This window comes from Motacilla alba, chromosome 1A (genome assembly GCF_015832195.1).
Source record: "Motacilla alba alba isolate MOTALB_02 chromosome 1A, Motacilla_alba_V1.0_pri, whole genome shotgun sequence".
NCBI lineage: Eukaryota > Metazoa > Chordata > Aves > Passeriformes > Motacillidae > Motacilla > Motacilla alba.
This window is the reverse complement of record NC_052031.1, coordinates 45375569-45399925: the sequence shown is the minus strand read 5'-3', so window position 1 is coordinate 45399925 and position 24357 is coordinate 45375569. Positions and strand designations below refer to the sequence as shown.

General features: G+C 40.8%; 3 protein-coding genes and 1 non-coding gene across 13 annotated transcripts in view; 1 reads left to right on the top strand and 3 right to left on the bottom strand.

The window, feature by feature from the left end:
• Positions 1-276, bottom strand: part of APAF1 (apoptotic peptidase activating factor 1) — a 31326-nt gene extending 31050 nt beyond the window's left edge. For 7 of the 8 annotated variants that reach the window (XM_038155853.1, XM_038155860.1, XM_038155857.1 and 4 more), the window contains exon 1: positions 145-276. The gene's annotated coding sequence lies outside the window, so the exon portion shown is untranslated. Of the gene's footprint in view, positions 1-9; positions 38-144 lie in introns of those variants that run through there. The other variant, XM_038155855.1, reaches the window with a different exon arrangement.
• A 161-nt stretch (positions 277-437) lies between these two features.
• Positions 438-8128, top strand: LOC119708891 (IKBKB interacting protein). Of its 2 annotated transcripts, none has more exons than XM_038155871.1 (4): positions 438-576; positions 2089-2317; positions 3020-3137; positions 7080-8128. In XM_038155871.1, the coding sequence occupies exons 2-4, from the start codon at positions 2124-2126 to the stop codon at positions 7833-7835; spliced, it is 1068 nt and encodes a 355-aa protein (XP_038011799.1). In that variant the 5' UTR covers positions 438-576; positions 2089-2123; the 3' UTR covers positions 7836-8128. The 2 variants fall into 2 exon arrangements, with proteins under 2 accessions (XP_038011799.1, XP_038011798.1); XM_038155870.1 differs by lacking the exon at positions 7080-8128 and adding an exon at positions 4030-7073.
• A 2503-nt stretch (positions 8129-10631) lies between these two features.
• Positions 10632-23115, bottom strand: SLC25A3 (solute carrier family 25 member 3). 2 transcript variants are annotated; one of them, XM_038155872.1, is made up of 8 exons: positions 22958-23115; positions 22645-22801; positions 18242-18363; positions 15569-15748; positions 15278-15459; positions 14403-14575; positions 13835-13945; positions 10632-13724 (listed from the first exon to the last, which is right to left on the bottom strand). In XM_038155872.1, the coding sequence occupies exons 2-8, from the start codon at positions 22793-22795 to the stop codon at positions 13564-13566; spliced, it is 1080 nt and encodes a 359-aa protein (XP_038011800.1). In that variant the 5' UTR covers positions 22796-22801; positions 22958-23115; the 3' UTR covers positions 10632-13563. The 2 variants fall into 2 exon arrangements, with proteins under 2 accessions (XP_038011800.1, XP_038011801.1); XM_038155873.1 differs by lacking the exon at positions 18242-18363 and adding an exon at positions 17963-18084.
• LOC119708900 lies at positions 14866-15105 on the bottom strand. The gene has a single exon (XR_005259243.1). It is a non-coding gene; the product is annotated as a small nucleolar RNA SNORA53 (small nucleolar RNA).
• Positions 23116-24357: the final 1242 nt, after the last annotated feature.

The following is a 24357-nucleotide window of genomic DNA, read 5'->3' as shown; positions in this document are numbered from 1 at the left end:
AACTCACACCGTGCCGTGTTGCCAGCCGCCAAGGAAACAGAAACCGAGGCGCTCAGACCGCCCGCCCGCCGTCCCCTACCCTGCCCCGGCGGAACCCCTCGCGGTGCGGAGCGGTCCGGCCCGTCCCTGCGGGACGCCGCTCACCTGGCGGGCAGCGCGGAGCCCCGGCAGCCGCCGCCCCGAGCCCCGCCGAGCCCCGAGGCGCAGCCTCTGCCCCGCGGCTCCCGGGAAGGCAGCGCCGGCAGCGCTTCCTCCTTCCGGGCCTGGGCGGGGAAGGGCCGGGCCAGCCAGGCTGCCGGCCCTGCCCGCTCGCTCGCTCGCTGCGCGGCCCGCTCGCCCGCCGCCGCCGAACAAAGCCCCGCGCTGCCTCCCGCGCCGGCGCGGAGCCGCCGAGCCCCGGCCGGGCGCGTCGGGATCGCTGCCCGCGGCGGGCGGGCCCCGGACGTGGCGCACCGGGCGGCGATGCGCCAGCCGCGGCCAGGGGAGGGGCCCCGCGGCCTGTAAACGTGGTGCCTGCGGGGCAGGGCGGCCCTGCCCGCCTCCGCCCCCGCAGCTGAGGCCGCAGGAGCGCGGCGGGTACGGGGCAGCGGCCGCAGGGAGGGGGAGGTGGGAGGCCGGCACTGCTGGGGCTGGGGGCGTCCTGCAGGGCGGGCTCGGAGGGGATGTGGGTCACTCTGGGGGAGTGAAGGGGGCAGTCAGTCATTTTGGGGGCAGCGGAGGGGGCAGTCGGTCACTTTGGGGGCAGCGGAGAGGATGTGGGTCACTTTGTGGGGAGCGGGCCGGTCCGGAAGGGTCTCTGGGGAGCTGCGGCTCATCCCTCTGCACAGCACCGGGCAGCGCGCTGAAGCCGTCCTTTTAAAGCCGAGCTTTTCTCTGTTCTTCTCTTTTCCTAACTACTATTCAGAGCTCTTTTTTTTCTCTCCACTTTAACTTCATAGTATGAGCTCTCGAACCCAAAGATATTTTAAAAGCTTCAAAATACAATTTTTCTGTTTTGCTGGCTTCTTTTGGTTGGTTTTCTTTGGGGTTTTGTTTTTTGTTTGGGGTTTTTGGTGGGATTTTTTTGGTGGGTTTGTTTTTGGAAATGAAAAGGATTTTTCCTCCATGCTTCAAGCTCAGAGCATGCTTTCTAGTACTGTGGCTCAAACAGCTCTAAGCTACCTGCATCACAGGTTAGATTTTAAACAATGCCTTTTACCCTTTTACATGACTATTTAAGTGTCTCCAAATATTTATATTTTGATATGTGACTAAGTGGCAATGCTGCAAAGTGATTCAAAAATCCAGCACAACAGTTTGGTGTTGTTAGGCCAAAGCAGCTCTGCCAAGGATCAAGTCTATTTTGAGTAGTATGGTGGAAGATTTTAGGCTTAAAAACTACACTCTGTACTTGGACGGCTAAAACATGAGCTGGAGATTCATACCACCTCAATCTATTCTGACCTTAATTTCATCAAGAGGAAGTTATAGTTTTTCTTTTTTCTAGAAGCATGATTTCATGAATCTTCTGAATTTTTCTGTCATGACTTTTTTTTAACCAACATTTGTGATTTTACAGATGACATGAAATCATTGTTACAATACATATTTAGTTACAACAGAACAACTAAATTAAAGCTTGATTTGCAATTCTATTTTTTAAATTGAAAAATTGCTTTCCCTTTTTAGTGTGGCGTGGGTAATAATTCTTTTTCAAATCTACAGGTAAAACCAAGTTCATGAGTGAAATTGCTGATGGACTTGTGACAGTCATCATCTACAAAAAGAAATACACTTTAAATCCTTGTAATTTAAAATAGCTTATTCTACAGCAGATGAAATATTTCTGGAAATATTAAATTAGCTTAGGCTTGGAAAGTTAGTTCAGTTGGAGAAGATATGAAAGCAGTGCTCTGTAATATAGAAAGCGAATGAAAGTATAATGATACTTTACAAAAGTTCACATAACTAGGAAGCATAGTGAATACTAGAAGAAACATGTTTGGAGGTGTATTTGTGAACTTAAAATTTATGTTTGTGAATGTTTAAAAGTAAAATGTAAGAAGTAAAAACTAGTCCTTTCTGTTTGCTTTTTTTTTTTTTCCCTAGCTCTCTCCTTTGCTTCTGCTTTTTAAAACCACAAAATGTCTGAAGTTAAGGCAAGGAAAAAAGGTATTTCTTCATCCAAGACCAGTGAAGCTTCACAGAAGGCTGAGAAGCACAGTAATTATGGGAAGCTGGCAAGTCCCAGGACCAGCAATAATCACAGTTCCTTTTGGATGGACTCAAGGACAAGTTTGAGTATCATTTCCCTTGCTGTTTGCCTGGTGGTGAGCTGGTAGGTAACTCTCTTAAGAGGATTTTAGTATTTTCTCTTGTATTCTCAGGCTGTATGATTTACATGTTAACAGAGTGCTTGGGCTAAGTGTCTGCAGAAACTTGTTTGAGCCAGAAGGATCCAGGAAAGAGTAGCAGTATTGACAAGCATGGAAACATGAGCATGCAGTGAGTTACTGTAGAAGCTCCATCTGTTACATCACCTTGAAGGTGTCTTGCTCATGAATTCTAAATACCTGCTTCAGAGACTGCATCTACCTGGAAAACAACTCGGGCTGACTGGAAGTGCTCGTTTGGCAGGCAATAAATGGACAGAAGTGAAATAGAGTTTTCTGTAAATAATTTGCTCAGCAGTGTAATAAACCTTTCATGGGGCGGAGTCTTTAAGTAAATGTCAAATACCTTTGTTAAAGATGTTTTAAAATATCTTAGCAGCATCAGTGCCTTAGTTACCTCAGCATGCAGTGTAAAAGCAAAGACATCTATGGATGCTTGGATGCTTCCTTGCTGTCATAACTTTTTTAGAAGATAACTCCAGTATCAAGACAGATCAATTTTTTTTTTTTTTTTTTTTGTCATGTATTGATCTAGCAAATTCTGTGAACACAAATCCCCCCAGTAACAATTTGCTGTGAATCAAGTCCTGGAATACTGAATGTATACTAATTAAGAAGTTTTCTGTTTATTTACTTGAAATTCACAGGTTTCTATTTCAACAGTCAGGTCAATTTTCTGATCTGGAAAGAAAATACAATTTTTTACATCAAGAAGCTGAAAAAATCATGGATGTGGGAAGTAAAGTAAACTTAATTTCTGAAAAGGTAATAATTAACATCTTAATTGGATGATCTTTGGTGAATATTTGTCATTGCTTATTTCATTGTTATTTTGTTAATTTATCTGTTTTAAAACAAGTTTTAGAATGTGTTTTACTTGCCTGTGAAGAGGCATTTAGAGACTATTTCATATGACAAAGCATGTCAATCCGTGCCATTGTTCCAGTATGTGAACACAGTGGTTGTATCTCAGTATTAATTTTTAGAAACTAAACTGTTTTTAAGAACTTGCATACAAAATGCACGTTTCATTTTACCTGTCCTCTTTCATGTGCAATTCTAGTGTACCTTGATATGAAGAAAATTTACCTGCATTTTGATGTAGCAGTCCTCTTCTAATAATATGAAGACATAATAAAGTGATAGATAAGAAAATACAATAGTAATGAAAAAAGATATTACCACGTGTGACATAACCAAGTAGAAAAGCTGTGCTGGCTGCTGAATTATCCCTGATAACTTACCGAGAAGGATGGTAGCACGGTGTGGCTCATGCCAGTGATTTTGTTTCAGCACTGATCTCAGAATAATGTCATTTATACATGATGTAATTTGGATATTTATATACTATACTTCAGATTGCAGAATGTTGCATGAGATTTACTATATTTTGGACACAAAAAAAAAAAACAAGCATGGAAAATTGCATATATGCTATAGAAGTTCAACAACACACGTACCTTTTTTTCCGATGCTGTTTCATGCTAGGTTAATCAACAATATTTTAAAGATGAAACATGGAAATGCACCATGGAGGAGCTTTGTAACAAGTGAAGTGGTTTTTAAGGGACTTTATTATCTCTTAATAAATGGAAAGGGTTTTCTGTTCTTACTTTTGTAAAGTAGACACAGACATTGTTTTGTGTTGTAAATGCAGCTTGAGTCTTCTGAAAGTATCCTGCGAGAAGCTGCCTCATCCATCTCTGTGATGACTGAGTTTGGGCAGGAAATATCTTCTCTTCATAACACCATAAATGATATTCAGAACAATGAACAGACTCTATCTCTAAAGATGCAGAGCATTAATGAGAAGTTCCAAAATGTTACAAATTCCTGGAGAAGAAGCCTGGATGAAATGAACACAAATGCTAGTGGTTTAAAATCTGAAGCAAAGTTCATACATACAGAAGTTACTTCCAAAATCAATGAAGTTGACCAAAGAATTAAATCCCTTGCAGAAAGAGTAAGAGATTTGGAGGACAGTACAGCCAGAAATATCAGAACACTAAAAAAGCAAGAAGATGATGAATTCTCTAGAGTTGAACAAAAGTTGAACTTGGATGCTAAGTCAGTTGAAAAGCTAGAAGAAGAACAGAATAGTCTGGTAGCTAAGGACACAGACCTGAATCAGAAACTTGCAAACTATGAACCTAAAATAGAGGAGTGCAAGACCCATTTGCCAACAATTGAAAATGCTATTCATTCTATTCTTAGGTTGTCAAGTGACTTGCTTGGTATGGAGAAAAAGATAGAGGACTTGAAGACACAGCTGTACACTGTGGAAAATGACATGTTGAAAACTGTTTCTGATACAGTGGCCATGCAGAAGGCTCTTGAAGGCCTCCAGTTCAATGGCAGCTTGATCAAAATGCAACATGAACTAGCTGTTCTAGAAACAGGGCCTGACATAGCAGTATCTTCAAAAGCAGAAGAAGTAACTTTAGAAAGCTTTAACTTAGAAAATGACCAGAATGGGGATAAGTGAATTTGGTCTTAGGTTTTTCATTGATGAAAAAGCACTTTTTTATAAATCATGTGATTTAAATCTATGTCAGGGATAGCTGATGTACTGTCATTGATCTAAAGATCATTGGAACAGCTTGAAAGGTTGAGAAAGAGGGTAGAGAGCAAGAGATTAAGACTTTGTTAAAGAAGGAAAGGAATATTTTCTTAAGGATTATTTTCAGTTTATTTATTAAAAGATCTTTTTTATTAAAAATAATTTGAGGCCAAGTATTTAGATTTAAGGGAAAAAAAGTTCATCTTTTTAGTTTGTATTTAGCTTTCACTATTTAGTTTCTTTTGTTGTTACTTTGTGTATTATTTTCCATAGACTTATAACAGAGTGAGCAATTAATCACTTATTTCTCAGCTGAGATAGCTGTACCTTGCTTTTAAAGTATTGTACACCATAATGGTTTCATGCTGCAGGAAGGCACTGAGTACATTTTTATCAGCTGAAGCTCAGATACAGCACTCTTAGAGCAAACACTAAGAAAGTACCCCCTGCTGAGAGCCTTGTATTGTTCTGGTATCTATAAGCTGTCTGTCATTTACATAGCAGCTGGTTTGTTTTCATTTTTTGGGGGGGGGCTGTTTTGGTGCTTAAGAAACAACTTTTAACCTTTTTTTTTTTTTTCTGTAGAGTGTTCTTTGTTTGGCATCACACGATATGTCTTGTATTGCTTTGCATTTGAAAAGAAAAGAAAAATTACAATGTCACTGACATTGTTGCCCAAAGTTTGCTGAACCAAGAGCTGCAAAAGTAATTAATGAAATCAGTGGAGTTATGTGCTTGGGAGCAGGGAATATCCAGTTTACCCATAGACCTACTTACACATGATGTAATACTACCTAGTAGGCCTGATAGCTGTTCATTGAAATTTGAATCTCAGGGACATCACAAATTGTCTGCAGACTTATTGGCTTGATAATTTTGTATTTCTCTGGAAAGGAGATTGCTTAGTACAAACAGTATGAACACACATTTATGACTTAATCACACCTAATTTAAATTAGTCTGGGTTTGTACATTAATTTCTTTAGAACTCCACTGAAATCTTCACTAAACAAGTAACACTGTCCATTCAAGAGACTATGAAACCAGTGTTTCTCAATGTTATAAAGCTGTGTTGGTTTCATATAATTATTGCTTATGTATAAATTTTTGTTTACAGTGATATTCAAAATAAAAATATATTGTAGTGAATTTCCCTGTCCTGATGCATAATCCAATTCAAAATAAACTGTTCCTCCAGAAAGGGTACAGAGTAAATACTTTAGTGCTCCCTGTCCTATTAGGAAAAACTATGATATAAAGAAATGTTTTTTAAATATTTTTCACAAGTGTGTTCCAGTTCTAGTGTTTCTACTTCATATCATTTTGAGGCAGGGTGGTGGGAGTGACAGTGGTATGACCCCTAATCTTTCATCAACCTCAACCCTTCTGAAAGCTGAATGTGCAGGAGATTCAACATGAAATCCCCATCCTTGGAGACATTAAGTAGGAAACAAGCACAGCTTTCCACAACCTAAATTTTGTTTTTTTGCTTTTGAGCAAACAGTTCTGAGCTACTGAGGAACGACCAGCACTATTGAAGAGTTAAAAATATTTGTTTCTGTGATAGTATTTTTACTACTAATGTCCAGAAAAGGATTAATATGAAACTAATTCTAGCCTCATAGAATGTGTTTCAGTTTGCCTGTTTGGTGTTTTTTTCCCTCCAAGTTCTACCCTGACTTACTGGGGATTGACCTGGATAGCATCAGTCAGATAATTTCCTTTTTTCTCTCATATTTGAAAACCAAGAACCAATCATAAGAAAATAAATATAAAAGAGTGAACTAGCAAATCAAGACAAAAATCCAGCAGTAGCATGACGTTTCCTTCACTAAAATAGCTTTTATGAAGACTTAAAAATTCCATCATATGGAAGAAGATTCCATTTGATGACTTGTGTTTTCAGAGGTCATCTTGGAAAGTCATATAGCACCTTCTTGTAATTTTTGTTGTAATAGAAGAAGTACTAACGTTTATTATGTGTACTGACAAGAAAAAAAAACCTGGTTGTGTTGTAACAGAAATTGATTTCTAGAAACAGGGTTTGCACTCAAATTGAATGTCAGAATAGTAAGATATTTAATTAAAGTACAGCTTGAATTTTGACCTTGAGTTGTTAAGCTAGAAATATTTTTGTATCCCTCTAGTGTGAAAAGACTTGGAACTTAATGAAACAGCTGGAAGATCTTCAAATAATTTCTCACATTAAATATCTGCAGGAAGATATTTATACAATGAAAACATGGTCTAGCAGCATAATTAAAAAACAAGAAGAACTGGAGAAGAATTTAACAAGCCTTTTTCATGCAGTTTCAAGTGCTGAACAGAATGCAGCTTCTGTAGCAAAAAATGTAACATTGACAATTGTGACAGTAAAAACTGACATAAGGCGCATTTCAGGCCTGGTCTCAGACATGACTGCACTGACAGATTCTTTCCAAACACTAGAAGATAAAGTAGAAAAAGCTGACAAGGCAACAGTAAAAAATATAGGTGACCTCCTCACCAGCAGCATCGACCGGAGTACGAAAATACAAAGCCTGGCATCCAGTAACGCAAGAAAAATTGAGCAAATTAAGACAGCACTGTCTGAGTTAAGGAGTGATTTTAACAAGCATTCCGATAGACTTTTGAATCTTGAAGGTGACAGAGCAAAAGTTCTGAAGACAGTTACATTTGCTAATGATTTAAAACCTAAGATGTACAAAGTTAAAAAGGAGTTTGCCATCTTGGAGCCCTTAATAAGTGACCTAACACTGAGAATAGGAAGATTAGTGGAGGAGGTCTTACAACGGGAGAAGGAAATTGCTTTACTGAATGAGAAATTTGCCAATCTAACAAGAGTTCAAACCAAAATCAAGGATGTGAAAGATGAAATAACCAAGATTGCAGACATTAATTGATCACTGAAAGGCCACTGCCTAAAGAATAGTGTTTGAGAAGTGTTAACTCCCATAATGTATAGTACTGAGAAGGCAGACAGTATTTAAAGGCTTCATTTAGAAGCACACTTAAACCTGAAATTTGTCCTAGTCCTTTGAACAGGACAGGAAAAAGTCACTTATTTCAAGGGAGAAATAATAATGTGAAAAAAACATACCTCTTTTCATGTATTTTTCTTTCTGAAGAATGAGAGATGCTATATTTAATAAATTGCTTGTTTTGTACAATAAAGCAGTGTTAAAGTATAAAATTATGTTCTTAGCTTTAGAGTTTGCTTTCATCTGTCGTCAAGAATGAGAGATTCCAGTTTCGCTTTCCTGTTGCAAAGGAAGGAATAGAATTGTGGTTTCCAGCTAAACAAGAGGTAGTCCAACAGCAGTAGCACTTTGTCTCTATTCACTCTATGATTTTTGTAAACTAGTTTCTTTTTAAAATAATATTTAACAAGGTAAATGCAGTGTAGCAAGAAATGCTCCAAAATATTGCTGATGCCTTCCAGAAAGTTTGTCACACATTTAGATGGAATAATTTGTATAAAGCTTTGTGTAAGGCTTTTATAATTGTAAATTAAAATTATTGTGCAGCTCTATAGAGACAATGCTCTGAAAGACCTAGTAATGCTGCTGATGGCTTTATCCCAGTGTCACAGTGTCTGCTGAGGAATCCTAGCAGTGTTATTTATTCATTATTTCTTAGTCTGTAAAATACTATAGTGAGCAGCAGAATTAGCAAAGAGAAGCTTCTTATATCCCAAAAGGCTACTGCTGTGAACTACTGGGACTACTTAGGTGCTGAAGAACAATAGATTTGAGACATTTGAAAATGAAGTAGGGAGTAACAAGATAGTGGGATGGTTTTAGCAGAGGAAGGTGGAGGAGAGAAGTGCATTAAACAAGAATAAAAATGGCTATAAATATCTATTAGAAGCGACACAGCAACTCAGAAAATCCCTGTAAATGAAATTATATCAAGAAGTGTAAGTATATAGTAAAGCCTTTATAATTTTTCAGTTGGCCATACCTTAACATTCTGCAACTACTAGACTCTATGGTATGGAAGATACAAGCATTCCTCTCCCTCACCATTTTCATCTTCATTCAGCATTCCATGTCTTTTGGTCTGCTTCATGTTGCTGGTCTTCTGTACCTTCTTTGCTTCATTTGCCCACAGTCAACCTCCAGTACTTTAGGTTTTCCTCTTTTTGGTATAGGTCCATTCTTATCTCCCCCTTTCTTCTACCCCTTTCCAGTCCACCTGACAGATGGCAAGAACAGATACTCTACCAACCCCTCTCCCTTTGCTTTTCCACTCAGTTCTTAAGTGAGTTCCTGAAAATAACCAAATGGCATTTGAAGGAGGCAGCAAAATTAAAGAACAGCCATGGTAAAGTATGCATTGCCTATGATACCTGAAGCAATGTATGTACACGTGCACATACACCTCAGGGGGTTGGGAATTACATAATAAATATATTGTGGATTAAAGGCATCACAGGCTACAGTCATTTTATTGACTTTGCTTTCAATTTTATGAATGTATCATTTATGGTCAGTAGCCAGTAAGAATCTGGAGAGGCAGAACTGGAGAACCGGTAGACCAACATCTACACAAGTGATATGGAAAATACATTCCAGCTGCACAGTTAATCTGAGCAGCCTTGACACAGCAGAGGTCTGTCTGCATGAGGTGAGTGTACTTACTCCCTGGAACAGTAACCAGAAAACAAGCCAGGATAAACAACTGTGGATTTCACTTTCAACCTCCAAATTCTAGAACACGTCTCCCAGTGAAAAGCTGAGTGTGCAGTCCTGTGCGTGGTCTCCAAGGGAAGTTAAGCATGCAAAAAATGTTACAGGACCATTCATTTCCCTTTCCCTTTAGATGTATGCAGACTTCCTACCCTTACTTCCCAGGATAATTCTCTCAGAAATTTTTGTTGCTGCGAGCAAGACAAAAAAATTAAGTCACAAAGGTAAAGTTTACTTAAAAAAAGTATTTTGGAATAATCTGTATTTCATACCACTGTACTGACCTCAGCAGTAACGCGAGCGATCGGAAATTCTCCATAATCCATATAGGTATTACAATTCTTTATTTGCCCTTCAGGCACACATCTCCACTGTACTAAAAAATGGAAGTTTTGTAGTAGCTTTAAAATCGGACTGCTCTAAGCAGGGAGGCAGAAAGCTCCTTCTACACTGGAAAAGGCGAGCAGAGAGTGAGATATTTTTTCAAAAATTTAAAGCAGACAGGTAACCTTGCCTCCTTGTTTTAGTACTGTCAGTGGTGGGGAGAGTATTGGCTAAGTGAAACTACAACCCTTTAGTTCATTTCTAGGGTCATGCAGTGATACTCTGCCATTTTATCAAATGACTGCAAGATTCAGGTAATAATGAAAATTACAGGTATGCTACTTAAAACAGATCATCCCACTGAGCCCAAACTGTAGTGACATTCAGGCCATCTTTGCTTTTAATTTAGCTTTCAGGTACAAAACTGGCCAATTAATATACTTGTCAGCAACTTGAAAGGAAAAAACAACCCAAAAGCCACCAACAGCATTAAATGATCAATGATGAAAAATTACATGAGCAAATTAATCCCAAAAGAATAAAATCTACTTTTAGACACTAGAATGTCTGTTGAGCCTAGAATTTTCTGCTAGCATTATCTTTCTCCCTAGCACTGAGTTACCAAAATTGTATTCTGTAACAAGGCCATGCAACTATTAAGCTCATCTACCCAAGGTACTCATATTTGCTATAAAAAAGCAGGATGTTTATTGTTTTCACTGAGAACTACATAATTTCTACGTAAAAATGTAAATGAGTTACAAGTATTTGTATTATTACAGCTCATTTTAAAATGATATGCAACAGACATTTCCGCGGGTATCAGTGAGTGTCAGCACATTTCATCTGTAGTACAACCTGATACAAACACCGTGTGCAAATGCAGTTGTTACTCCAAATTTATATATGACTATGCTTTAAACCAGAAAGCTCATCTCAGCTCCAAAATCAGCAAGAAAGTATGTTTTCTCCTTCATAAAATATACACAAGCAGCATATACATAATCCAAGTTTTACAGAGCACTTTGAGGTTTATTGATGGGTCTGGAGTTACCTAAGTTCAAAATGGGGTACCCCTTTTGGATACAGAACTTTCCTTGCAATGGAAGTGCAAATCCATCAAAAGTACCATTGCTCCATCTCAACCTTCAGAAAATGTACCAAGCATTATGCACAAAGCAGTTATCAATGACAAAGTTGACCTTTTAAATGCATTTTAAATACTACATTTTTCCCACTGAAGCTTATTTAAAATACCAGCAAGCAATCCTTCAAGCAACACTCTTTCCTAACAAGCATCTGAACAATCCTATGGCTGAATGTCAATGAAGCTGGCAGCTGCAAGGCAATTCTCTCCCCCTCTTGGGTTTTCCACTGAAATACAACACTGCAAGGAGCACTAAGTGTATTTTCCCTTTCGCAGTTACCAAGAGGAACTGCTGGCTGCTCCCTGTAGTCTTATCTCAGGTCTATCTTGATAAAATTATCTAAACAACTCTAAAAGATAGTTTCGGATCTACCAGTGAGCAATAAGAAAATGGATTTAAGATTCTCTTATTGTTGTACGTATTGGTAACAACTGTGCAACATTGACTCAATCTTTGAGAAAAATTGTGCGATTTTGCTCCACATACAGAATGAGAGTCTTGAAAAATTTAGCTCAGCACTAGATTGCTTGACAGACTACCTCACTACATGAGCCAAGCTTGTCTCACTCTTCTGCCAGCCTTAAAATTTGACAGTTCTTCACCTTCCCCAGGATTAGAAGGAACTTTCAGCAAACAAAGAAAAATCTACTGAGTTAAAACATGCCTCTAAAGAAACCAATATTCAGTACATGAAAGTGACAGTTTTGCCTAGCAAGCTGCACCTTACACACTTCAAAAGGTGATTTAACATCAACAGTCTTAATAGAAGAACAAGTCATAGTAAGGGCTCTTCTCCAAGGCAGCTCTTACCAGTATTTAATGACTCATTAAATAATTTCAGAGCTTCCCATTCACAATGGGAAAACAAGATTTACATACTTGTAGCATTAGATAATTTTAATTCAACAACAAAGTACTTGTACAAGTATTTTATTTAGCCTTAGGTCTAAATTTGACTTTGCTGCATAAGGCAGGCAGATACCAGTCGCTCTAAGAGTGCCTTTATTACTGTCTTAGTGACAGGGAAATGGTGTAGTTCTAACTTTTACTCTGTATTCTGAAAGGCAACAATTCAAAATAAGGCCCAGCTTTCTTGTTTAGCATAATCATTCAAAATCTTGGAAGTTGGGAGGATTTTTCCAGGGGGTGAGAAGCTCAGTGCTACAACAGCAGGCACATCTGACTCCAGCAAGATGCAGCAGTACATTTATGATATTCCAACGGCACCTGCCTGATTTGTCCTTTTGGAAGGAGCCAAGTAAAAGGGAAGAAGCAGTGTAACATAAGTGCCAAGCTAAGTTCAGTATCAACAGCTCACACACTGTAAGGCAGCCTATCCACAGTATTGCAAAAAACATCAGCTCCAGCTCTACTTTGTGAGCAAAGTAGTACTGGATAGGGTGTAGTGATAACCAACTGTGGGTTATTGAACAGGTGAAATGCAGAAGGCAGCACCATCCCCCTCCACCAAGAGTTGAGAAAAAAATTCAAAAATAAATACCCTAACACTGCCTTAATTGTCTCCTCTTGTGCGCTGAGGAGCATGTATTTCTTCACATCAAAGTCCAAAAAAACTGGTATGGCTCCTTATGCTGCAGAAATACATGGTTCAACCATAATTCAGTATTATACTAATTAAGAAAAAGATAACTGAAATAAAAAACTACAGCTGTAGCAAGCATAGGGAAAAGTTTTTCAAACTCTAGAATAAAAGACAAGCCATTTTTATTGTAAAGCTGAAGTACGCCATAAGTAGTCAAATATATTTGAAAATCTTTATTAACATCAGCTTTTCTCTGGTTAAGAGGTAGCAACTACTGTTTAATTCCACAGGACAATCTGAAGGGCCAAGTTCTTTGGTGTGGTTCAAAGCCAACAGAAGCAGAAATTAGTCAAGTAAGCATAAGTTAAGTTGGGATGGCCATCCCAAGGCAGAAACAGCTCTCGTATACATAAGGTTCCTTTTATCTCTGTGGGAAACACTGATATCATGACTAGGCTGCCCAATCAGACTCCAGTCTCATCTCAGCCATTCAGGAGTTCAGCCGTTCCACAGTACAGCTTATTACAGGCAAATGATCAGCGGGCTCCAAGTGCAAGGACAGGCTCTTGGCACTTCTCTGGAAACAGTGAACACCTAATTTAAATGGAAGAGTGACATTTCTCTAGTTTCTAAAGGGTGAAACAGGGTATTTAAAAAAAAAATTGGGTGGGAGAGGGGGAAGCCAGAAGAGTATTTGAGGTATTTGCTACTATGAAATGAAGCTTACATATGCAGTAGTAAACAGACACTAAGCACTCTGTTTCTCATTTATTTCAGGCAATGACAGTGGTAGAATTTAAACCCTCATGTGAGATAAGGGCACAACCAATAATGACATTGTATAGTTTGTTTTCTACATAGTCAAATATATAAAAGTTTCATGAAACTCATCACTGGGTCAGCCAGCAGTCAGTCCATGAGTTGTCTATTCAGTTAGACCAAGCTTCTTCTTCAGAGATTCTGGCATTTCAGGTGGAGGTGGGCGAGGAAGTCTGAAATAAACCTTGACAGAATCGTAGATGAACCACTGTAGTGCAGTCAGGGTACCAATCATAATGATACGAGCAAACAGACCTTTCCATACACCTGGAGAGCAAACCATAAAGCATGAGCAGCATAAAATGGCATGAGAAAAATACCTCTTCCCCTAAACACCAGAAACACTTGATGCAAAATACATGAAAGAAATAATGTACCTTTGAATCCAAGCCTCATAAGAACCTGTGAAGCTGAGCTGCCCTTTTCTTTGTTCAACACAGACACCACAGAGTCAGCAGGATGGGAAACAATTGCACAGAACACACCAGCTGAAAGAATAATTTGACATTAGTTCTGTGGTGTTTTAGCTATACCACTACTGTGTACACGAAGTACAATCAGCTGAAACTTCTGAACAGAAGAAAACAGGCAGAAAAAAACTTCTGAATCTTTGAATATAAAAAATTCCCCCTCCCCTACCATCCAAAGATTCCCAAGACTGAGAAAGATGCAAATTTTCAATGAAATCAGCTGCAGTTTTTAAATCTGGCCATCAATACTGGTAACATATAGGAGCAGTTAGGAGAAGTGTCCCATTACAGACCCATTTTCCCCTAACAGACCAATTTTATAGTTATCTCCCCTGCATATTTTAAAGTTGCAGGTTAGTTCTCCCATGTTAGTGACATCTGCTAATGTCACTTTTCAGTTAATACTCTGAAAAGCAACAGGTCTCTAGATTTGCAGTAATCCATTAATGAAGTGTAGAACTTAAAGATTCCTTACCAATATAGCCTGCAACAAATGTGACTACCAGCTGTTCTCCTTTTGTACATTCACTTCGTGGCTTGGGAACAACGTACTTGTAGAGAGCTTCAACAGTACGTTCAAAGCAGGCAAATTTCATCATTGTGTATGGAATCTGTCTCATCCATAGTGGAGCAACACCTTTATAGAAACTTAGTCAGAGAAGAGACAATCTCAGTTTCATTTTCTTCATTATTTTAGGTGTATTTCTAACCTGAAATAAATTAGCCTATTTATTGCTGCTACACAACTTCTGTATACTGACCCTGTAATGCTGTCAATACCTACAGAAATTAGAGTTGTATTAATTCCTGGGTACTACCTTCAAACAGCAAACTAAAATTATCATGATCTCCAGGCTGCACAGCAGTTTCTTTAGTCACTTTTCAGATTACAATACACGGCAGCAATGTAGTACTGATAGTACCAGTGCAGTTAGGGTAATGTCTGCATACCAGCCAAGTCCTGATAGTGAAACATGACCTGTACATCTACAGCCACTTCTATCAGAACAGAAAGCTAACATGCAGTTATATTACTCTCACATGCCAATGACTCAAGCATCTTTGACCGTACAACCAGAAAGTTGCTGAGTATCTCTGACTGGAACTGCTAGAAACTGAAGTAATCCAGCAGAACTCAGCACAAAGATACTCACAAAGATGGATCTAAGGAGCATGTGGAATTAACAGCCAGTTCAGCACAGATCACCTGAAGTATGTTAAGTTCTTATCTTGAAATACAAAGATCAATAAGTATCACAAGCCAAGGCCAGAATAAGTTATAGCACCAGTTCTTCATTAAGGAAGTGTACTTAAAACGAAGAATTTCAATTAAAATCAAGGGATGCTTACGCCCAGATGCCTTCTTCTGCAAACATCTTGGGTAAAGCCTGCCGCAGAGTGTTTGCATATCCAGGCTGTGTCTGAATGCGAACTTTAGCAGCTTCCATTGGAGCCAGAGCAATGTCAGCAAAAAACTCCGCACTGGCAGATGCAGCTAAATATAGCGAAGTACGCCACAAATAGGCATTTTCCTGAAAGGAATTGAAACACACATTTTTATTAATGAGTCATGATTACTCCTTATCACTAATACTATTACGCTGCAGACATATAGCTTTACAAAAAACATTTAAAGCTTACCTCTCCCAGCATGTTGCCATACAGGATTTTGAAAACTTCATAGAAACCAAATTTACAAAGCCCTTGCATGGAATAGCCAATAAAAGTTGGAGCCCATCCCTTAGCCAAGCCACGAACACCATCTTCATTGATTGTCACTGAAAATCCATTGAAGATGCTCTTGTATTTTTGTGGATCAACCTAAAAAGAACAGACAGTTAAATGTTTGATACAGCTTACTATTTTCCTTCTAACACCCCCATCCAAAATTTTTAATTTTTCTATTCTCAAGACAGCTGGTTTCCTATAATTCCCTGGACAGATGACATATGCACCACAAAGTTACAGTAATGGTTACTTGCTGGTCTCACACCCTGACTTATTTTAACAGCCAGTATGTTCTTCCTCAATACTCAAAACTACCAAATTGAATTTTGTTTCACTTTAATTTTCCAAATTAACAATGCAACTGTAACAAAAAGACTTACTGAAATCACTGTTCTAACACTGTCAGTGATGTACCAGTGCAACTAGGTACAGATCAGATTTTTTAAAAACTTAATGGGTCCTGTCAGCAATCTTATCTACTTTACACACTCTACTTATGTACACTCAAGCACTGCCAGAAACCTAATGTTTCACATGATTACTAATCAGAGAAGGTTGTTTCTCCTGTGCAATATCTCCATGTAGTCAGATTAAGACAGAGGGAGCAAACCAGATCAAAGACTATTCAAAAACTTCCACACTTTTACTTTGACTTGGCAATAAAGGCTACACACTGTCTTCTGCCCATAAAATTTTGACTGAGATTTTATTAACTTATCAGAAATTTAACACAGACTGACTTGAATAATTTTGTTTCAGGCGAAAGGAAGTAATTTAGCAGAAACTTTTTAACAGGTAATTATGTCACATCCCACTGTTACTTTTCATATTTGACATCATCCAACAGCTACTCCAAGGATAAAAAGGAAGATATCAAACTGGATGCCCAAAGCTTTCATAAAGAGCTATGAAACATGCATGCCAACCTGCACTGACTGGTATTTTGTCTTGCAGTCTAGGAACATACCTGAGATCTAGTTCACCTAAATATGTCAATTTTAGAAAGAGATATAATTTTAGAAAATTGGATATTTAATCAGGCACTGTAAAATGGGACTATGTTCAAGTCAGAACCATGCTTAGTTATTAGGTGTATAACAGGTGTCCTGGTTTCAGTTAAACCATGGCAAAGGTGACCTCTTCTTAAAAAGACATGAGAGGGCGGGCAACAGGTTTCTTCCTGGAGAACTTAGGAAGGATTAGTAACATGCTCTGTACTGGATCTGTGAAGAGATAAATGCTGACAGGTTTTACAAGATCACACCTGGAATCCACATGGAACCCCCTCCGGAACCTCCCTTTAAGTGCTGGAGAGGGAAGGGGAAGTACCACCACCCTGACCATATAATAAACCAGAACTGGTAGCCCACAGCGAGCACGTCTGATGTGTTATAGATTTCCTAGTTTGAGGCCAGAATTTCAGATGCTCTCAAGAATGTGAAAAGGTCTCTCTGGTAAACATTAAATAAAGGCCATTCCAAAGAACATGGTTTTGAAGAATAGCACATGCATACTTCTAGCATGACAAGGAGGTCTGACTAATTCATAGTTCCCTCCTAATTTCAGGAGTTCTGTAATTACAAAATGGCCATTTTTATAACGAGCCTAGTAACAGGGAAATCATTAACTACTTTATTTCCAGAAATTTACATGAGTGTTTTAATTTGCTTCATTCTTGCAGATTTGCCTGAATAAATCCATTCGTATGTTTTCATCCATGGCTGTTCACAAAATTATTTTAATGTGTCACAAGTGCAATGCAACAATGCTCCTTTCAGATTAATCAAAAACGACTTCAAGGAAAGCAGTTCCAAGCATCAATGGCCTTCATGATACCAAATCAAGTTTTAGCCACTCTGCTTAAAGTGGCATCATTAGAAAATATCCAATCCATAAGCCATGCATTGATATCTATGGTGTTAATGGATCAAATTACACATGCATGTCACTCCAGGCTAAAAAATGCAGATCCAAAAGATACAATTTTCCTTACTCCAAAAGCACTGGAATAATGCTGGACAGCCAACCAGCCAGAAGAGTAACATTGTGGTGGATGCCTTTTAGCAAACACAGTCAGTTAAATGTGCCTTAAATGCTGTCAAAAATAACGCGTCCAGATTATCCGTAATACCTCCACTTCTCTTCAAAGTGGTATTTTGCTAGTCTCACAGCAGTAGATTTGATAAAGCAGTATTCATGTTTACTTGCTTCTTTTCATCTACAAAAGATTGCATCTCTACTGCCAACTCTTAATATGCTGGCTACATAGAAAACAGAAGTTTAAGAAATGTTTAAGTTTATACAAACCTGCATACGGCATTTCACTAAATCCAGAGGTACGACACCAGTGTGTGTCAGGCCACAACTTAGGACCCCACCAACGCCACAGAGAGCATAAAACTTGAGCGAGCCATATTCACAACTGTATTCTGCAGCAAAAAATAAAGACACACCATGCTTTTATATAAACTCCATGCACTGTTGGACAGCCATGTCCAGGGTATAGTTTATGCCTCCATTTCATTAGTAATTAAATATACCACACTGAACATGCTCTGTCATCACATACCAACATGCAGAACAAACCTGCATTCTGCATTTAACCAGGTCTAGAGGAACCAGTGCCGTATGTGTTGTTCCACAGCTAATAATCCCACCAAGGCCACAAAGGACAAAGAATCTGTTTGAGCCATAGGCACAGCTGTATTCTAGTTAATTGGAAAAAATTACATATATAGGATCAATCATAAATGGTAACAATGATCAGAAAAGAAACAAAACTAAGTGCTACTTTCTCAGAAGTATTTAACTGAAATAATCTCCCATGCTGTATAATTTGAATATAGTGTTAAAATGAAAAATTATTCTTTTGCTTGAAATTAAAACATTTTGGACTGACAAGATTTGATTCTAAGCCTTCCAAACTGAATTTATTCCTTTAAATAAGCAAAGGAAGAAACACTGATGTTTTAGCTCAGAGCACACTATAACCAAAGAAATTAATCCCAGAAGTTACTAACAGAAACTATGACTCAAAGTTGCAATGCCCCACAATTTCTTATATCCAGGAAATAAGAATAGTATTCCTCTAGTATTCAAAATACAAAGCTTTTTTTGTTAAATATGCTATGACAGTTTAACTTCTGTATTTAAGTAGAGACTATAAAAAGCTACAATTTTGACATTGGAGATATGCAGATATATTTTCAGGTATTTCTCGGATTATTTACACAGACTTTTTGCAAACTGTCTTTCAAATACAGCATCTCACCTGTATACAGCTTGTTTAATGAAACTGCAGATTGCTATTTATTATCCAATTGAATGCTCATACACAAGGTTCATTAAATAATCTTTCAGGTCACATTTAATCAAGAGATACTTCATATGCACTGTCCTATACAGTGTGTATATACTGTGTATATAAAACCATCCAATCTTAGAACAACTGATTAATTTTCACATATTCCTATACAACAAAGTTACTGGAGCTGGAAAAAAAGAATCCATTTTCTTTTTTCATTTTTGAAGAAGCTACAGAGGCTATAAGTGAGTGCAAATAAGAAACATTCAAATTTATAATGAACAGTAAAAAATACACATAAAGTAGCAGCACAGTTCTGCTACTATGCTCAACAGTTCAAAAAGAAAAGTAAAAGCAAAACTAATATACTGAATAAGCACACAGAAAATAATACACTATGTAAAAAACATTCCCTAAAGTAGAAAGACAGTATTTTGCTACTAAATCTACTGGTGTCACTTTAATATAATGGAAGAGACATAAAGTGTTACAACTTAGTGAGAAGTATCTCCAAGAAACACAAGTGAAAACTGAAAGACAGCAAAAGCCTATCTTATGTAGAGCTTCTCTGCCATCTTTCTGGTTCTGAATTCCTTTATGAACATCAACAGAAGCTGACAATGATGTCCAACAGCACCAGCAGAGGAGCAGATAACACCAGCAGTCTTATCCAGCTCATAACTTTGCTAACGTAACTTTTAAAGGAACTCCTTCCCACATATGTCCAAATTTTACATTACATTTTGTATTTATATTTTTCACCTTACTTTTAAAAAATTGCCCGAACAACAAAAAGTAAGTTTTTCTTTATTTAAAACAATAAATATCAAATCACAGATGCCATAGTGAACCTAAGTTAAAAGCTAAAAGTCAGTTATCAGAATAACTTGTTTTTAGTTGAGACACTGCTGAAGACTGTAAATATGCTGGTCTGTGACTTACACACAGCTCCAAAATAGCTTGGCTAGTAGATCTACAGACAGCAGAAACAGTCTGTTCTTTCTAGAATGGCTGGTTAAACACACACAGGATCAGGCAGGTGTAATCAGAGAACAGACTCTAGGTCTGTTTGGGCCAGCTCTGTCTAGCTGTGTCTTTGGCCAACAGCACCACAGCCCTGCAGCAGCTACCGTGCTGCCAGATCTCAGAACTGCTTGTTCACATTGCCTTTATCACAGTAACTTAAAGTCAGGCTCCTCAAATGACAGGGACAGACCTTTACAGTAGCCAGAGAAAAGCGGAGTTTTATGTATGTGCTGGATTACAGTGCTATTCAGACTGACCTCTCAGCCTGGTGTTCAAGTACAGTAATTAAGAAAGCCAGCATCAATTAGGCTTGAGCTCTTTAGAGGTGCCTGGGTTTGTAGTGGTACAGTAGTATTAGGAAAATAAAGCCACAGATGATCTTGGACTTTTTATTCCAGAAGTAGAGTCACATTTTGTAAAAACCGTAACTTGACAACCAGCTGATCATTCCGCGCAGAGGACAAGAAAGTCATTCTAACATTCCCAGGTACTGATTTAAGACTAACATCCTTAGGGTACACAAATTATACATATAGCATAACAATTTATCTACTCTGTTGAGACAGCTACATCGTAACTATTTCATATCTCTGCTTCCAATCTGACACGTTAACAAGGACAAATTCCATGAGCCGGTCATAAAATACTTGGTCCCTGAGTGCAGTTGTGGCTGATGCCCTGAGCTGATCTCAGAAGGTCGTGTGGTTTGTACTGACTTTGTGTGACCTTGTGCAAGTTCAGATATCTTCTGCAACGTGTTAAGTTCTCAACACAAAAGCCAGAGAACCGACTGGGTACATGAAATAATAAACTCAGCAGAAAAGATTATAAAGGTTGAAAAACTTTGGCCATCTTTGACCTCAACTGCCAACAAACAGGATGAAGATTAGGCGTAATGCTTTAAAGAAATAAGTGCACCTACTGAATATATTTAGCATACCAAAGAGCGATTTAGGGCTTTAGTTAGCTGGCAGCAGGATTACTACACTGAAAGCCACAAATAATTTCTTGAAAACTTCATAAAATGAACCTCTTTCATGTATTATATGACTGTTCATGCAACTCCACTGAAATACTTCAATAATCACAGTACTTCAGAGGAGGCAGCTTGCTGAAAGTAATTCTTACTTCTTTTTTTCAAGTAAAACCAGAGAGAAACTTTTAAGTTATTGATAGCTTAAAAGAATTAGAATTTTAATGTCCACCTCTACTTCAGATGGACCTCAACAGGTTGGAGAGGCGTGCAGAGAAGAACTGAATTAAGGTCAACAAAGGCAAATGTAGGGTCCTGTACCTGGGGAGGAACAGCCCCATGGACCAGCACAGCTGGGGGCCAACCTGCTGGAAATGCCTCTACAGAGAAGGAGCTGAGGGTCCTGCTGGGCAGCCAAGCTGCCCATGAGCCAGCAGTGTGTCCCTGTGGCCAAGGCCACTACACCAGGGTATCCTGTAATGCCAGCAGCTCGAGGATGATCCAGTCCCTGTACTCAGCCCTAGTGAGGCTACATTTGGAGTGCTGTGCCCAGTCCCGGGCCCGTCAGTACACGACAGACAGGGAGCTCCTGGAACAGGTCCAGGGGAGGGCGACAAAGATGAGGAGACTGGAACACCTCATTTATGAAGAAAGGCCGAAGGAGCTGGGTCTGTTCAGCCTCAATAAAGGATGACTGAAAGTAGACCTAATCATTGTCTGTAACCAGTTTTGGGAGGGTGTCAAGAGGATGGATCCAGGCTCTTCTCAGTGTTGCCAAGCAATAGGACAAGAAGCAATGGGCAGACACCGATGCACAGGAAGTTCTATCTGAAAATAAGAATTTCTTCACTGTAGCAACCACGCACTGAAACAGGTTGCCCAAAGAGGCTGTGGAGTCTCTCTCCCTGGAGATAATAATGAATCTGGACACAGCCCTGTGCAATCTGCTCCAGGATGACCCTGTTTCAGCAGGGAAGTTGGATCTGTAAAGATGATGATGATGACTCATTGGGGTCCTTTCCACCCTTATCCATTCTGTGGTACTGCAAGAATCAGCAAGGTCTGATCTTCAGAAGTCAACAAATTAACTGGGAAACATTTGCACAAGAACTAAAAAAGAACAGCAGCAAGCACCCCTAACGTATCTAGATGTTCAAGTGCCCAGCTATGAATAAACAGGTGAAAAAAAAAAAAAAAAGAAAAAGGGGAAAGGATGGGAGAGATGGTCTTTCGAATCCACAGATTCACCCACTGATACTCTCCACCGAGGAAAGAAGTACAGGCCTACAACCTTGGTGCCCGAGGCTGCAGGCCATGGCACAGTCAGAAAAAGCGCTCTCTGCTACCCAAGACAAAATCTACGGGGGTTTCTGTGATTACTCTGAACTAGAACCTTCCGAGGTCCTTTCCCAGCAAACCCGGATCCCTCCTGCTGCTCAGCACACACCGCCGGGAGAGCGGAAGCACTGCCAGCGCCTCCCCCGCCCGTGCCCTTCCTCGTCCTCCAAGCGGGCGCGTAGGCCCAGCACCGGCCCCTCCCGGCCCGGCCGAGCCCCGCTGGGCGCTGGCATCCCCTGCGCGGCCTTGGCGGGCACAGGCCCGCGTTGGCGGGCTCAGCGCAGGCACCGCCAGCCCCGCACGCCCGCGGGCCTCGCCTCCGCCGCGGCCCCTCCGTCCCGCTCTCACCTTCGTCGGCGGAGGCGGCCGCCAGGCCCCGCCGCGTGGCGGAGGCCTCCGCGGGCTCCGCTGGGCGCTTTCTCACGCCGTCCTGCACCAGCTGGAAGTGCGGCGCGTAGAACGGGTTGTGCCGCGCGAGCGGCGCGATGGACGAGAACATGGCGACCTGAGGCGGGCGAGAAGAGCAGAGCGACGTGGGACCGGAAAAATCCCACCACGACGCGGCCGCCGAGCCCCGGCTTCGCAGCCACGAGGCGGCCCTGCCGCCCCGAGGCTGAGCCCGGTCCCCGGCGGGCAGGCGGCCCGCGCCGCCCCGACTCACCTCGCAAGATGGAGCCGCTGCGGCAGAGGCTGAACGCGGGCCCCGCGCCGTCACCTTGTCCTTCACCGCGCCGGGGGCGGGGCCGCCGCACAACGAGCCGCGCCGCGATTGGCGGAGGCGCCACGCCAACCGCCGCGCACGCGCGGCCACCGCCCTCCCGCCCCGCGCCTGCGCCCGGGCCGAGCCCGCCCCTCAGCGCCCCGGGAGCGGCCGCGGGTGCAGCGGCGCCGGCCCTGTCTGTGTGCGGCCCGCCGCTCGGGGTGTGTGAGCCCACCCTACAGCGATAAAGCCCGCGCCTCAGCTTCTGTTCCTTCCTTATCGCCGCCCGGCTCGGGGCGCTTGCCAGCCGCTCCACGTGCCTCCCGCAGCCTTGCCCCGGGCAATGTCAAACCAGAGACGCGCCCGAACGCGAGTTCCCTGTGCTGGCCTTGACCCGTGCTCTGCAGCACTCACACCGAATCATGAAAGCACCAGGGTTGGAAGAGAAGTGCCACCCCTAGCATCGCACCCATTTTTAAAGACTAGTTTAAAGAAGTCCTCGATATCACCCCAGGTTCCACGTCTGGTAATCACATCCAGTAATACTTTGTAATCACAGTCTGGTAAACACACAGGATACAATTCCCTGAGCAGAAAGCTCACCCCTCTCACCAGGCTCCGGCTGAGAACTCTGCCAGCCCAAGCACCATCAGATCTAGCACCAAGCACTGCCTGCGGCCTCCCTGGCCGAGCTGCACCTTCGGAGGGTCAGCTTGCAGGGCACCATGGCATAGCCTGTGCTACAAGGGCTGCAGCTGCTCGCGGAATTGTTTCTTACTGGTTTGTTACAGCAGAGTGTTATGTAACACAGGACCCGTGGCTTGGCCTTACCTGTCTTTAACTACACCTTCTCCAGCACAGGGTGATTTAACTCATTTTTATATAGTACAAAACTAGCACAGCCAAGTCCAGCTCTCCCATTACTGAAGAGACAATAACTCCCCTTTTTCATTGTTTTGATCATATACTTTTGATTATAGTGCTCTGCAACAGCATACATACACAAGCCAGGAAAGCAAGACACATGTGCTGAACATCTCAGCTCTTACTTCTGGACAAGTGACTGCACACCAGCAGCACCACACTGGGGTGAAGAAACACCCCAACTTTGGTCAGCTAAGGGACTCTTATCAAACTTTCAAGGAAGGCCCTTAAACCCTGGCTCTACTTGCTCTATTTCACAACAAAGTTGTGAATCCAGGGAGACTGTCCTACAAAGACAAAAGTGCCCAATAGCACTGTCAAAGATATCAAGGTTGGTTAAGTGCCTCTTGAATAAACTCGACTCCAGCTGCTCAAGTAGGAAAAGGACAAATGAAACTTGCATTCTTCAAATACTTTATCAACCAGCTGAGAGCCCT